At 35.4% G+C, this 14,092-nt stretch overlaps 2 protein-coding genes across 2 annotated transcripts; one reads left to right on the top strand and one right to left on the bottom strand.

Moving 5' to 3' along the window:
* Window positions 1–866: 866 nt before the first annotated feature.
* Window positions 867–3,786, top strand: LOC132558566 (mitochondrial ubiquitin ligase activator of NFKB 1-like). Its single transcript, XM_060223151.1, has 3 exons — window positions 867–983; window positions 2,115–2,317; window positions 2,582–3,786. The coding sequence occupies exons 1-3, from the start codon at window positions 867–869 to the stop codon at window positions 3,381–3,383; spliced, it is 1,122 nt and encodes a 373-aa protein (XP_060079134.1). The 3' UTR covers window positions 3,384–3,786.
* Window positions 3,787–9,302: 5,516 nt separating this feature from the next.
* LOC132558555 (uncharacterized) lies at window positions 9,303–10,856 on the bottom strand. Its single transcript, XM_060223141.1, has 2 exons — window positions 10,487–10,856; window positions 9,303–9,643 (listed from the first exon to the last, which is right to left on the bottom strand). Exons 1-2 carry the CDS (start codon window positions 10,854–10,856, stop codon window positions 9,303–9,305), a joined length of 711 nt encoding a protein of 236 aa, XP_060079124.1.
* Between the last annotated feature and the right edge of the window lie 3,236 nt (window positions 10,857–14,092).

Genomic DNA, 14,092 nt, shown 5'->3' with positions numbered 1-14,092 from the left:
TTATGTACGGTTAAATCTGTATAAATATACGTTAATGTGAAGAAAATAAACCTCATAGTCCATAAATAATGGGAAATATTTTTCAAATGTCGAATTATTACCATTTGAAATCCCCGACATCGCAACAATGCACTCGCATCTTGTTATTTTCATTACCTGGACCGTCCGAGCTTTTATTTTTCAGAGTATCAGAGTCTGTCCGGAGTGTGTTGGACATTATTCCAAGGCGTCAGCTTCATGACCAAGACTCACATATCGTTAAATATGTATTATCATAATCCAGAAATAATGAAAAAAAAATATTTTGAAATTACCAAATTAATTACCTTTTGAAATCATCGATATCGCAACAATGCGTTCGCCCGGGCTTTTATTGCAATTTACATATCGTTACATCTGCATTAGCTTTTCATGCGAATAATATGAACATCTTAATCCAGAAATAATCAAAATATCAAAAACTGACAAGTTTATTACTTTCTAAATATTCTTCCATCATTTCTGGATAATTGTATATAAAGCAGATTAAACGGTGCGAGCAAGGACGTATAATACTATTATACGTCCCTGGTGCGAGCAAGAAAAAAATGAACCCGGGTGGTCCCGGTATCGCAAATAACAAGATTTATGGTTGCGATATTACTGATTTCTAATACTCACAACTTTGACAATTTCTCATAATTTTGCACTATGTTACATTGATGTCGTTAATAGCTTTGCATGTAAAACAATTTCAACTTGACACAGGTGCAAATAAAAGCCCGAGCGGTCAATATAGGTTATTGTTGCCCGGGAAGTGCCGGGCTGTAAGTAGTGTAACCGCGTCAAGGGTGACAACAGACCCCTCTGGAGAAATCAAAGTGAAAATGGTACTCCATCCTCTTGATTGGAGTCTGATTACAGGAATAGCCACTGATTTTGCTTTTGGCTATTGTATGTATAAAATGTATACGTTCGGTAATCGCTATGTAGCAGATATTCAGGTAGGTGAAGTCTGGAGTCAGACATTACGTATACTAGCTTAGTTGGGTCAAAAGTATCAGAACTTTTGGGGGCGTTTGGATTTCTTCCATTCAAGTTATAATCAGGATTCTATTGAAGGTTACCGTCACAAATGACTTTCATGTTTCTATGAAAGAAAGAAAAAAAGACTCGATAAGAAAGATGAAATGTTCTATTTAGAACTAGTAATATTCCCATGAACTACACGTACCATTGCGTCATATAAAAGAAGTGTTGCGTGGGAAATGTCAATCTGACCAAATGAAATGCCTTGTAAATACAAATATAGAAACGAATCATTTTAATGAATGGTTCATTTTCCTCAGAAACACTTCAAATAATTGTTTTGTTTTCTCATAAACAGCTAGCTAACTCTTGGAGAAGATATAATTATCATAAAAAGAAATTATAATTTAATATCATTGATTAGAATTCACATAAGTACTTGTATGTAACATATTGTACAAGTCAAGATAATATGAGTGTCTATTCATATATGATTTGCAATATAATGTATATTGTACATATCATGGACCTAGATTATTATATTTGAGTCCATTGATATATGTGTACATTTACAAGACAAGTATGGTAAAAAAAAAAAAAGGTGTTCTGAAGAAAATTTAAGTAATTAAGCATTTTCAAGCCTAAAAAGTAAAAAGCACAATCAGTCTTCAAAGGATTGCTTCTAAAAATGTATTTTTTCTGCAAATGTATATTGATTTTTAGTGATAAATTAAGGAAATAAAACCAATAAATCAATACCTTAATTCTTTACTTGCAAAGACAATTACCTGGGTAACTGGTAGAGTTTAAGAATTGTATTATCAGAGATCTGAAACACCTGGAGCAAGTGTAATTCATCAAGTGAAGTTGTTTATTTAGATGTTATTTAACAACTTGCAGTCTTGAAAGACTAATATCAGTGGTACTCAATATTAGATCTTTATCAATTGTACCAGATTCAAAGCTTTGAGAAATATTGATATCAAAGTGTTGCAAAGTTTTCAATGCAGTTGACAGCTCAAACTGTTTTATTAATGTATGTGTATTCGATTATCAATAATGAAACTTAAATTTATTCTGATCATAATTGATATATCCTTTTTCAGGGAGCAAAACCTGTTCAACTAGATGAAGGACTCAAGAAGCAGTTAGAGAAATGTACTGAAAAAACAATTCCATATGTTTGGGTAGAAGGGCTTGTAGCACCTGTAGGCAATCCCATGATTAGTCGGCATAGTGACAAAGAGGGTGTGGTTCAAACAACCTCCTTAATAGAACACAAATCAAAACGAATCATAGGGAACTCATGGTATGTATTCTAAAAATCAATGTCGCATTTGTTTTGAAGACTATCAGGTTTGTCTTATTCTTCAAAGAAAACAGGAAAAGTGTCAGTAATTTAGAAACTTTACATTCCAAGTAAAGATATTTATATAAGGTGTAAAGTAGAATACTGTCATTATGCAATTTGATGTTCCATTTTTCTTGCAGCATCAAGGCTAAAGCTGATTAGTTCCCCCTACATGTACAAAGATAACATCATTAACATAATTGTGTTTTCTATTTGTTACAGGGCAGACACAAAACATACAATACGAGATACATCAGAGTTCATACCATTCCTAATCCATGCTAATGACCAACCAGACCATAAGATATACATTGCTGAGCCTCGGATGGCTGAATATTTGACAGAAAATCTGATGATGACTTATGACAAGTTTGAAAAAAAGGAAAATTCCTCAATCTTTAAGCATGGCATGGATATTATATCTGGTGAGGTTAGCAAGGGATTTCATGAGATGGAGCGCATGCTACTTGTAGGCACACAGTTACTGGGTATTGGAGAACTTACGTTAGAGGCAGGAAAGGTTAAGCTACGTCCCCCTAGTGATGGTAAACGATACATTGTAACTGCTATGAGTAAAGAAGAATTGATCAACAAATTTAAATCTCGATCAAAAATGGCAAAATTCTTCTTCAAAACATCTATTGTGATAGGAGCTTGTTTATTGACATTTATGTTATATCGATGGTTTAAGAAAGTACAAGACAGATACCAGCAAAGGCAACAATTACAGATTATACGAGAGGAGAACAGAAGAGTAAGAAGGGAAGCTGCAGAGCAGAGAGCACGGAATGCCCAACGGAATCAGGAAGGAGGTCAAGCTGATAGAGATGGACAAAATGGTGAAGAAAGAGACGAATATCGAGACATGTGCGTAGTTTGTCTGACCAATCCGCGAGAGGTCGTGCTCATTAACTGTGGCCATATATGTCTGTGCTTGGACTGCGCTGATATGCTGCCTACCCCGCTTCAATGCCCAGTGTGTAGAGCACGCGTTGAACGATTTGTACCATATTACAATCCGTAAATCCTCTCCTGCATCCATATTTATCCTGCAAAGAGCTAAGGGAAGCCAACATATTGCCTCGAAATCAAAGATGATTAGTGATAAGAACTGACCCTAAGACTGTGATCATAAAATATAAACCAGATAACATAAGCTTTTCTTTGGTCAGCACATAAGATGAAACATCATTGGTTATTTATATCACGATTTGAACCACACCCATTTTTTAAGTGGCCTACTGACGAAAAAATTATGTAACCAATATCAGCAAACGAAACGAAAAATTAAATGCCAAGTTGCTGTATCTGTATTCATGCATGATAGGTGGAGAATCATCAAATTGTATTACCATATATATTTACATGTATATTTCAATTTTCAAATTTTTTTGCCATTCTTTTTCCTTAATTAAAATTTTTAAAATTCATATCACATCTTTATCTCGTAAGCCTATTTCTGAATGGTTTTACTTGATACAAAAAATTCTCAATACAAGGAAATACAAATGACATAGAAGATGGAGCATCAACATCAGGATTCAGTGGTTTTATATTAAGCAAGCTAGGCTAGCCGTCATAACAACAAGTATGAATATTTACATAGCCAACATTAAAATTACAGCTCGGATGTAATGTAATTGCAGTCATCTTTATCATGTGATAATGACAATACAGTGGCACTAATACAAGAAAGTAATCAAAGTAGGTATTTTTCACAGCAAGACAACAAATCAACAAGGTTGCTATGCCCGATTCTAAGTTGTGTAATTTCTGACTCAAAAAACCTTGATATGCAAAAGAAAATTGTCTGTAATATCCAGAAAAAGATGTTATCCTGTAGTTACAAACCAGTTCCTATCAACATGTGTTTTGTGAACCTTCAGAAAATGGTTTTTAGTCTAAAAAAAATCCTATATCTTTTATCACAAATCATGGAATTGTAATGTGCCTTTATCTAATTGGCATTCATATTGCCAAGGAATGTCTACTGAAAACAGTTTGATGCTTAAAAAGACCAATGTAGTTATAATTTATTTTAATTTTAGAAAACCCATTTTATATGCTTATTTATATATATTTATAGCTATTGAAAAGTACTATGCAGAAGAGAAATGAAGAGAGAATATTTGTTTTTTTATGTTAATATTTTATGTTTAATGACCTACAAGATCATAGCGTATGACAAAAGAATGTAAAACTAACTGATAACTTCAGAAAATCAGTTAATCTATTTAAAGAACATGTATGCAATTTTTTTTCTGGTTGACTTCTTTTCATGTTCTGCATAGCTCTACCAATATATCTTGAATTTTTTAGGTTTGAAATTTTGACTACAAATATCTTCCCCATTGAAACACCTAAAAATAGTGTTTCTAAATTCATAAACAGACATGCAAGTATTATCTTTCTGACACTCTACCTTGCAAACACTGTAACAGTCCAATGCATGCCATTCCGGTCATCAGCTGGATCCTCTTTAAATGTTTTGGTGATTTCCAAGGTATCCTCCAGAGGTGTGCTGGTACAGTTGACCAGGCCCAACCAGGGACTGGCCAGCTGCATGTTGTTACAGCCTGGTACCCAAGATGGTTTTGTACCCTCTTTGCTTATCCTACTGCATCACTACAGGCAGTAATGCCTACCTTTCACCCTTCACCAGTTGCCTAGCACTTTGTCTGGTGACCCTTCCACCTTCTTCCTCTATATCCAGCTTGAAGCAACCTCTGCCTGTCTGCTTGCTGCTCCCACCAGTTTCTTCCAGTCTGCTCCCAACCCCTAGCATTAGTAAGGCTCTCCAAAGTCACTGGACAGTGAACCTCCTGCAGTCAACCCCAACAAGCAGACACCAAGTTCTCCATCCCTGCTATTGACACTCATACACCAACTGTTGTACTTCTGTCATTTCCTTTCATTTGCCTCTTCCTTCTCTCTTCCCATAGCAAAGTTAGTTCTGCCATTGCTAACTACTTGTAACTGTAAGATCAAAGCACAATGTCTGGGCAGAGTGGTGATGAAACCACAGGGAATCTGAAAGTGGAATCAGGAGACTCAACCTCTTCTGGATGTCTGCCCACAAATTTTAGCCCTTTTGAAATTGGTTTCTTCTTTTGTCTGGCACAGCAAAGCTTTCTGCTCTCTTTTGAAGGACTTGGTTCTGTCACCACATATATTTGCCATCAGTCAATTCAACCTGACATGATGTAAGAACATTAGTCAAGTTAGTTGGTCAACTGCACAGTGTGCACATCATTGTCCTTAATTTTTTCAGGAAAATAAGTTTGAAGGACTTGGCAGAACATTGTAAGAGGAAACTAAGCCTGTACCCTTCCATGTTCCTGATGTCACTCCAGGATACTTTCTGCTGTTTAACACCCACACAACACATCCAGCTCCTTTGCTGTCTCATGAGAGCAGTTCTCACTTGATATCTGCCTGAGTCATATCTCTGTGTTCCTGCTTGTTAGTAGTGGTCTTGGAATAGCTCCCAGCCCAAGACAATCTGATGCCATAATTCTTTGTCAGCATGCTGAAGTCTGACCACTGTCATGTCTAGTGTCTGCTTGGCGTTCCATTTCCTTCGTGTCCTTGTTGCTACCTTTGCTCCTCTGACCTTGTCATCTACACTGTCCCTCACCATGATAAATTGTCATACCTCAGTTGCCTTGAACTTGTCATACTGTGTTGTAATAAATTACACACATTGATCACATTTCGAGAATATCATGTCCAAAAAGCCATTCCTTCAGTTTTTGTGAATTTCTCTGGAATTTGTTTTTGCGTTTTGCTACCCAATAGCATTATATCAATTATATATGATCTTCATGGAATATTGATTCAGCCATAATTACCCGGTCATACAAATCTGACATAGCCTTCAGGTAAATAGACTCTTCTGGGTTACACTTTGGTATTTTAAAGTAATTATGAGCTATGAGTGGTTTTAAGTACTGGAAAATTGTGCTGTGACTTTTCATTAATTTGTATGTTTTCTTGTTTTTTTTTTAAAGCTAAACTCATAAGTAAAAATTACATTATAAATGAGATTTAGATTGCAGAAATCTTTGTATTATCACTATGATATAAATCACACTGTGCATTTGTACAATTAATAATGGCATGTACAATGTACAAGATTTGCATGAGAGTTTTCAATAGACTTCTGTTTAAATTGTTTGGTCTTGTTAAAGTAGAATATAGATCCAATTCATTGTTTTACATTTTTTTAACTTTTAAGTTAGAATTTTTTAAGAGTTAATTTTAAGTTCTTATCTGTAAGTATAACTTTATTGTCCTGTTAGCAGTATTTAGACAATAACCACTCAGTGATTTTTGGGTTTCGGGAGAGTCCTGGACTTTTCCTGTAGAATTTACTCAAGTTTGGAGAACCCACTAGTGTTACAGACTTTCCTGAAAATATCATACAAAAAGTAACTGGGCACTTACTTATCTTTTAAGGATATGTGTATTATATGCCTTTTTACCAAAATAGTTCAAACAAACTTAAAAATAAGAGTTTCACTAAGAAAAGAAACAAACCTAATAGTACTTTTTATTTGATTTTTAACTTTTAAGCAAGGAACTAAAAGTCAAAAAGTAAAATACTGACATTGCAACAGTATTTATGTATTATTAGAAAATGCATTTTGACTAAGATATTTTAAAACATATTCTCAACACAAACTAACTACTAAACATGAAATGCATGTAATAGGAAGTAATGTGAAAACCATGCTTGTAGAGGGATGAGGTGGAGGGGTAGGGCAGTGCTTATGAAATTCTTTGATAGTTAAATTCATGCAATCTGTCTGTGATTGACTTGTCACTGTGATTTTGTAAAAGCAATAAGACAAACCATCCGTTACAAGGTTGGAATGAATTCAACTTTATATACAAGCAGTTTACCTTTCCTTTGACCACTCTCCAGCCAAAATATTCAATATTTACCATGAAAAATGGCTCCATTTTGTTTTCAAAAACTGAAATTTGAAAAAAAAATATCTTGATTGCGTAACAGCAATTGGTGATCTGTGCAATCCATGTTTTTTCATAAGAAAATGATGAATCTTTTCATAAAAGTATAAATATATACTTATGAATCATTATCATTTCCCTTAATTATTGATTATATGTTGAATCATCAGTGCTATCATTCTTTGAGCAGGGAGGGATTTTATAGGTCAGAATTAAAAGAAGCTATCAAGTAAAATATATCACTTTATAAGAGTTTGTAAATTTTCCTTGTAGACAAAAATAATTTAATGAAATTTTTTCTACTAATGAAGAAAATGGTATCCCCATAAAATAAGTTGATGTACGGTAGTAGAGATATATATATATAGTAGTCCTATCTGTTAATTGTTCATCTTGTTGTTTAGAATAAATTACTCAAAGGTTGAGTATTTCCAAGTCTTTCTAAATTCTTGATCGAGAATTTACAATTGATATACATTCAAACTTTGAAATATGAAATTGTTTGTAATAATGTTTATTGTTTATATAAATGAAATGAAGGTGATAATAAATATATTTGAATAATTCTTTGTTATTGCTTGATTTTTTTTTATGTCCGTTTTACACTTAACTTTTTAGCTCACCATTATCAGAGACATATATAACACATACATGTGATATATACATCTCTGCCATCATCAAATGATGGTTTAATCAACTGGCCCTGCATCAATGGCCTGCAGCCATCATTTTTGTAATAGCCATTTGATAAGAACTACAGGGTTGACCTCTCTCAAATTTCACATGTAGGTTCTTCTTGGTCTCTTGGTGTACCAGTTTAATTTTGGGACTGGTGAAATAAACGAAAATGGCCGAAAAGTGCCCATTTTGGATTTTGACAATGAAAGTCTGTTATCCCTATTTCTTGAGAAGTACCGGATGGATCTTTCTCAGATTTCATACATGTATGTAGATTCCTCTTGTTTTCTACTTGTACCAGTATCATTTTAAGATAAGTTTATTTCTAATTCGGGACTTGTCTTAGTTCTCTATACCAGACTCATTACAATACAGTATGAATACATAACAAAATACATATATCCGGTACTGGACTTGATACCTAATTCTGGATTGATGCTTTATAATTAAAGAAAAGTGCTTGGTTTTTCCAGTGATCATCTAGTCTGTTTTTAAATAAATAAACATTCCCAGCAGATACAACATTTTCTGGTAGTTCATTCCAAATTTTTACTGTTCAGTTTGAAATTTTTTTTTCTTAGAATAGTTGTGGATCGTTTAGGAAACTTTTTGAATGACCTCTGTGACTATGGCGATCCGAGGCACCTCTCCATAACGCAATAGCATTAAAACATTCATTATCATAAATTGACTTATTTTATACAGTTTTATCATATCTCCCCTTATTCTCCTGAATGCCAGTGTTGGAAGCTTCAGTTTCTTCAACCTCTCACTGTAGGTCAGGCCCTGACTGACTGATCACTGATAGGCTGATCAGAAAAAGACAAAATGACCGACAACGGCCATCTTTATTTCCAACAGTAAAAGTTGGTTAACACTATTTCTTGCGAAGTAATTTCTGCATCTTTCTCAAATTTTTCAGGAGTTCCCCTTGGTACCTGGAAATGTTCCCTATCCCAATTCTGTGACGACATTTTAAATTTCTTTACTTGTTACTAAGTGTCATAGGTCGTGAGTTCAAGGCCCGGAGAGGGTACAAGTTAAAACATGTCTTTCTTTGTCAATTGATTTTGGTGCCTAAAATATCGATAAATTTACACAATGCATCATTCTATCATTTTCAATATGGCTGTTAGTTTGTTGTCTACGATAATAGCTCCGTCTTCTGAAAAACTTTCCGACGGGGCTACCTACATACGGCTGCCATGAACCTAATAATGCGGCATATTTAAGAATGTCATAGTAATAAATTAAGAATCTTTCCCAGTCAAATTTACAACCTTAAAAATATCTAACTGTAATTTATTTCAATAAGAGTGTACATAAAATGTTGGACGCGAACGACCCATTCGGAGAGTCTCCGTCTTTGATTTTCAAAGAAATTTGACAGTTTTGGAAACTCCGGGGTTTCTATTCTTTTCGTGCTTGACTTTTCCAATAAAGTTTGTCGGCGAATTACTTCCTGAGCTGACACTTCATCATGATTCGGTTTGATATCATGGGTACTGACAATAGACGGAAGAGAATATCTAGGGGCAAAAATATCTTCGTCTGCCGTCCACAATTTTACCGTATTCAACGAAGATATTGTGCTGCTTTCTTCTTCATTTTCATCGCCAGCATCATCTATTCCTAAAGGAAAAGGAACAAAATTTTTATACAGAAAACGCTTTTCACTCAAGCGCCAAAAGTGAATTCGCAATAAAATCTAATATGAATGCGCAGCTGAAAAAGGTTTGGCCTACGGCTGCGAAAGCACCGGATGTAGGCATCCTCAATACTCCGGAAATTACGATCACTTCCGCTCTCTGCACCTCTAGATGTCATGGCAAGATTGAAAGTTCCATGTGTGACACCTTGTTGACAAGACGAAAAGACTAGTTTGATCTTTTGATGTACATCAAACGAATCTCGAGGTTGCATAACGGTATATTGTAATGACTCTGAACTTGGGTCATTCGTAATGTTCAAAAGGGACGTTTCAGTCTGTGATTGGTCAGCCTTTTTGTCCTGGAACCAATCAAATTACTTCGCTTGTGCCTTCAATTTGTGTCATGACATATTCAAGAGGTGCAGAGAGCGAAAGTGATCGTAACCCCTGGAGTATCGAGGATGTGGACTCATCTGTTGGAGGGGGAATAATTTTTAATTCGACGGGGTGGGGGGATTAACATTATGTATCATTTCCTGCAAACATTTCAAACTGACGTCTCCCGTAGTAGCTCGGAAACGTTTTGTCACTTCGGATAGAACAAAGAGTGTCGCAATGATTGAAACCTGACGAAGAAAATTCCATACACAATTTACGGCAACAATTTATCAGTAAAAGTAATTGACGCTGTCTATAATTCTATAACTATCGAAACAGAAACAAAACCTACTGAAAGTTTTTTTTAAAAAGTAGCGCACCACAGTATCATAGACCAGCAGTTATCGGCGTTATAATTTCACGTGATCCCAATAGTAGATAATTACCAATATGTTTAAATTTTTGTTTCTGTGAAATGGACAGAGTCTCTCCGCCATTCCAACACGTGTGCAGCCTTCCGTGATAAACCCCTGTCCTGTGGTTTCTTGGTGGCCTCTCTTCCCAGCGTACCGCATGTTTCTGGTCATTCAAAACAACCCATTTCCAACTGAACTCCGACTTTGGCGGAAGTTCCACGGCAGCAAACCACGTTCCTGATTTTGGCGGCATTTCCCTGGCGAGTACCGCATCTTCAAGCTGCCAAAGACCAAGCTCTCCGATGGAGCCACACAGTGCGAGGCGATCTTGTGTGTTATGTACCACGTATGCTATTTCAAATATGTAAGACACAAAAGTATTCCTACCACTCAGCGACATATCACCAAGTGTGACGTCACAATTTGGTTGACGTCACAATGGATTTTTTCTGTCACGGTGAAAAACCTTTTATTTGGTTAATCTCGTGGTCCATTGGGTAAATGATCTCAAAAGAATTTGTTTATGCTTTTATTTACTATATATTTACAATAAAATCATTAAAAGAGATAGATACAGGCATTTACCTTGTGTAAGCTACGTTCAACATGATTTCGACGTCGCATTAGTCCATACTAACAGCCATTCACAAGAGGCGTTGACAGAAAACTAAACCCCGTCCATTTTCTCCGTGCCAACAGCGGTTAAAAATTCATGTACATGTATTGAAAAATACTTGATCGAAATCGAGTAAAATCATTTTCAGCTTTTAAGGTCCATAGTGCCATCGGTGAACAGTTCATTGAAATAATTAATGTTCTTGAAGTGATCAGAAACACATATGCTCCGTACGGTCTGATATGGCCGCCATTAACTGCACACGAGCGTGTGACAATATACTTTTGTGATGAGGAGAGAGAAGGAAAAAATACGAATCAGGGACTGATACACGCTTAAAGGAGCTATACCCAACTTCAAAGTCACAATATACCGTTATGCGACCTCGAGAGTCGTTTGATGTACATCAAAAGCTCAAACTGGTTTTCTCGTCTTGTCCGCAAGGTGGCGCATACGGAACCTTAAATTTTGACATAAAAAAATGTGTCAATGAATGCGGAGAGCGAAAGAGTATCGAGACGAAAAATGAAATACTTCGAAATATTTCAAGTTGATGGTTTTATAAGTCTCAAAGATTTTACAATAAAGTTTGAATGACAAAACAGATATAATTTTACAGCTAATTAAACCGAAATGTTTGTTCACATTAGAAATCACGAGATAATGAGCCGTTCCATTTTAACCAGGATGAACATTATAGTTGGAATGGATTATAATCAATGCTGTTTAATCAATTGTCGTTGCCTTTATTCCTGCAAGGATTAAAGTTTTTCGTAACTTGGCAGTTGAAATTTGAGGGATGTAATTTGCGTACTCAACTCGCAAATATCATACACAAGACCTTAAAATCGCAGCATTGCACGGAAACAGGGCTTTTTTTTTTTTAAAGAGAAGTGGTCATGATTTTGGTTTTTGTTAAATTTTGCTTTTTAAAAATAGTTTTGGAATTTAGTTCAAGGCATTGCCCTTGGGGAGACCTTTTTCAGGCCATCCTCGTCCACTATTTGGGATGCAAAATCAGTTTGACATTATGAAGGGTATTTTAACTCCATGTCATTGACCTGCAAGTTAAATAGGTTAAAGATCTTATTGAAAATATTTCGAAAATCCAACAAGTTCAAGTTTTTACATTGTATTGGGTGGACCATCTTGCCATGATGAGGATGAGGGGTAAACAAAGATCAAATAATCATGTTCTCAACTTTTCACCAACTTACCTGCCAATGCATCCAACATTGCTGCAGCAATGCTTTCCTCTTTACACAAATATTGCATGCCTTCTTTTTAAGCAAGGAAATTCATCCAATTAACTTGAATGAGTGGAAAATCTACGTTTGATATTGAACATCTTTGGACATGGAAGGTACACACGAAATTTCAATCCAATTCCAAACTTCCAAGTTCTAAATGCTTGAAATCCACAAAAATAGTACTCATTAGAACTTTCTAATTTAAATTGTACATTCCATATGACTGAATTACATTATAGCACCCTTATATCTTTTGAGAGAACAAAAATTTCCTTTCCTTGGGAAACTTAGTTCGTTAATCGCTTATATCTATTTACACACTTGTTACTTATGGAGTTCTTCCTATTAGTGCATCATAAGGAAATGCCGGAGCATAGTTCTGATCATGTGAAAGCCAAAGACGGTGTTATCAGCTTTTGTGGACTGAACAGTGTTCATGTTCTAATTATGTCAATTACGTCATATGAACACCAGTATAAGTCATTTAGGCTTCTGGGATGTACCCTTGTCAGATTGGGTAACAATTTAAAATGTAGGTGAAAACTTCAAGTGTTTGTTTAGCTGCGATTTGAAGGAGCTTTGATTTTTTGCAGATATCACTTCTTCCGGTAGACTGTTCCAAATATTTACATTTATGTTATTAAATATGTTCATTGTGGTACTTAGCCTTGACCGTGGTCCGCTATTTTTTTTTTTCTCAAATGTCCCACGGTAAAGTTAAACAGGAGCTATACTGAACAATTTCTCCACAATATCGATACAGCTCATAATGTTGTAGATTTGAACAATGTCCGCCCGTATCCTTCCAGGAACCTGTAGTTGGATCCTTCTTTTATCGCACCTGTCGCAAAGCATCGCTAATTAATGCGCCGTCTGTTTTATATATTTTCGGCATAGGATTATCCTCACCTGCCATTTTGTGCGATTGTTATTAAGAAATGTAATATACCTATACTGGCACTTAACTCGCCACTGGTATCTGTCATTAATTGGCAAGGTACCTTGCCAAATTGTTTATATGTTGTGCACGCAAGGTCTCGACTATGTTCTAATGCCTGCACACAGTTACGCAGAAAATGAAGTTTGGCGAACTAAATGTAAATTGGCGAAGTTGCTTCACCGAATTTGATTGAAAACTCGTGCTGGCAAAGCAGCCTGCTGAGCTTTTTAGAAAAGGAATATACAATAGTATAAGACAGTTATGTCAAACACAATTAATTTGGCAAATGATTCGATGATAAGTTAGACTTCAATATACCAACTGTTTACTCTGGTTGTCACAGAGGTGTCTAAGGTGAACATCTCCCGCAGATTTTTAAGTTTTGTTTCCTCTAAATGAGAAAATTTCAGGTACGTCCAATGCATTACCTTATATATCAGGGGCGTAGCTTCCATAGAAAGATAAAGCCCGGGCCTACACATACAAAAAATCCGTGTATAGAGTATGTCGGACAAATTACAAAACTAAGGTTGAAAATAAATATCTAATATTTTTGATAAATAAAAAAATATAAATAGAAAATTGTTAAATAACTAGGCCTATTGCATTGCTTTCCGGAACTTTATACACGTCATACTATTCTACTTCTTACTATCATTTCAACGTTTCCAATTAAAATGTTGTTAAAGTGCAAATTTTCAAACTGAAGAAGGCTTCTGGATTACAGACGTCGATCGACAATTTTTTAAAATAAAATAAAGTCGAATCGAGTGACCACACTAAAAGTGACAAAAGACCGAAGGTACATATAACCAAGATACGGAAATTGT

The sequence above is a fragment of the Ylistrum balloti genome, unplaced genomic scaffold (assembly GCF_031769215.1).
Source record: "Ylistrum balloti isolate Yb309-2 unplaced genomic scaffold, AGI_CSIRO_Ybal_v1 Utg370796, whole genome shotgun sequence".
Taxonomy (NCBI): Eukaryota; Metazoa; Mollusca; class Bivalvia; order Pectinida; family Pectinidae; genus Ylistrum; species Ylistrum balloti.
The sequence above is the reverse complement of the archived record's forward strand: the minus strand, read 5'-3'. Positions and strand labels throughout refer to the sequence as shown.

Excerpts from the sequence above, each read along its gene's own strand:
- LOC132558566 (XM_060223151.1), top strand. The coding sequence starts at position 867 with ATGGTACTCCATCCTCTTGATTGGAGTCTGATTACAGGAATAGCCACT. Across the intron at positions 984-2,114 it reads GCTATGTAGCAGATATTCAG|GGAGCAAAACCTGTTCAACT; the intron begins GTAGGTGAAGTC and ends ATCCTTTTTCAG. Across the intron at positions 2,318-2,581 it reads CGAATCATAGGGAACTCATG|GGCAGACACAAAACATACAA; the intron begins GTATGTATTCTA and ends TATTTGTTACAG.
- LOC132558555 (XM_060223141.1), bottom strand. The coding sequence starts at position 10,856 with ATGTCGCTGAGTGGTAGGAATACTTTTGTGTCTTACATATTTGAAATA. Across the intron at positions 9,644-10,486 it reads ACAAAAATTTAAACATATTG|GAATAGATGATGCTGGCGAT; the intron begins GTAATTATCTAC and ends CTTTTCCTTTAG.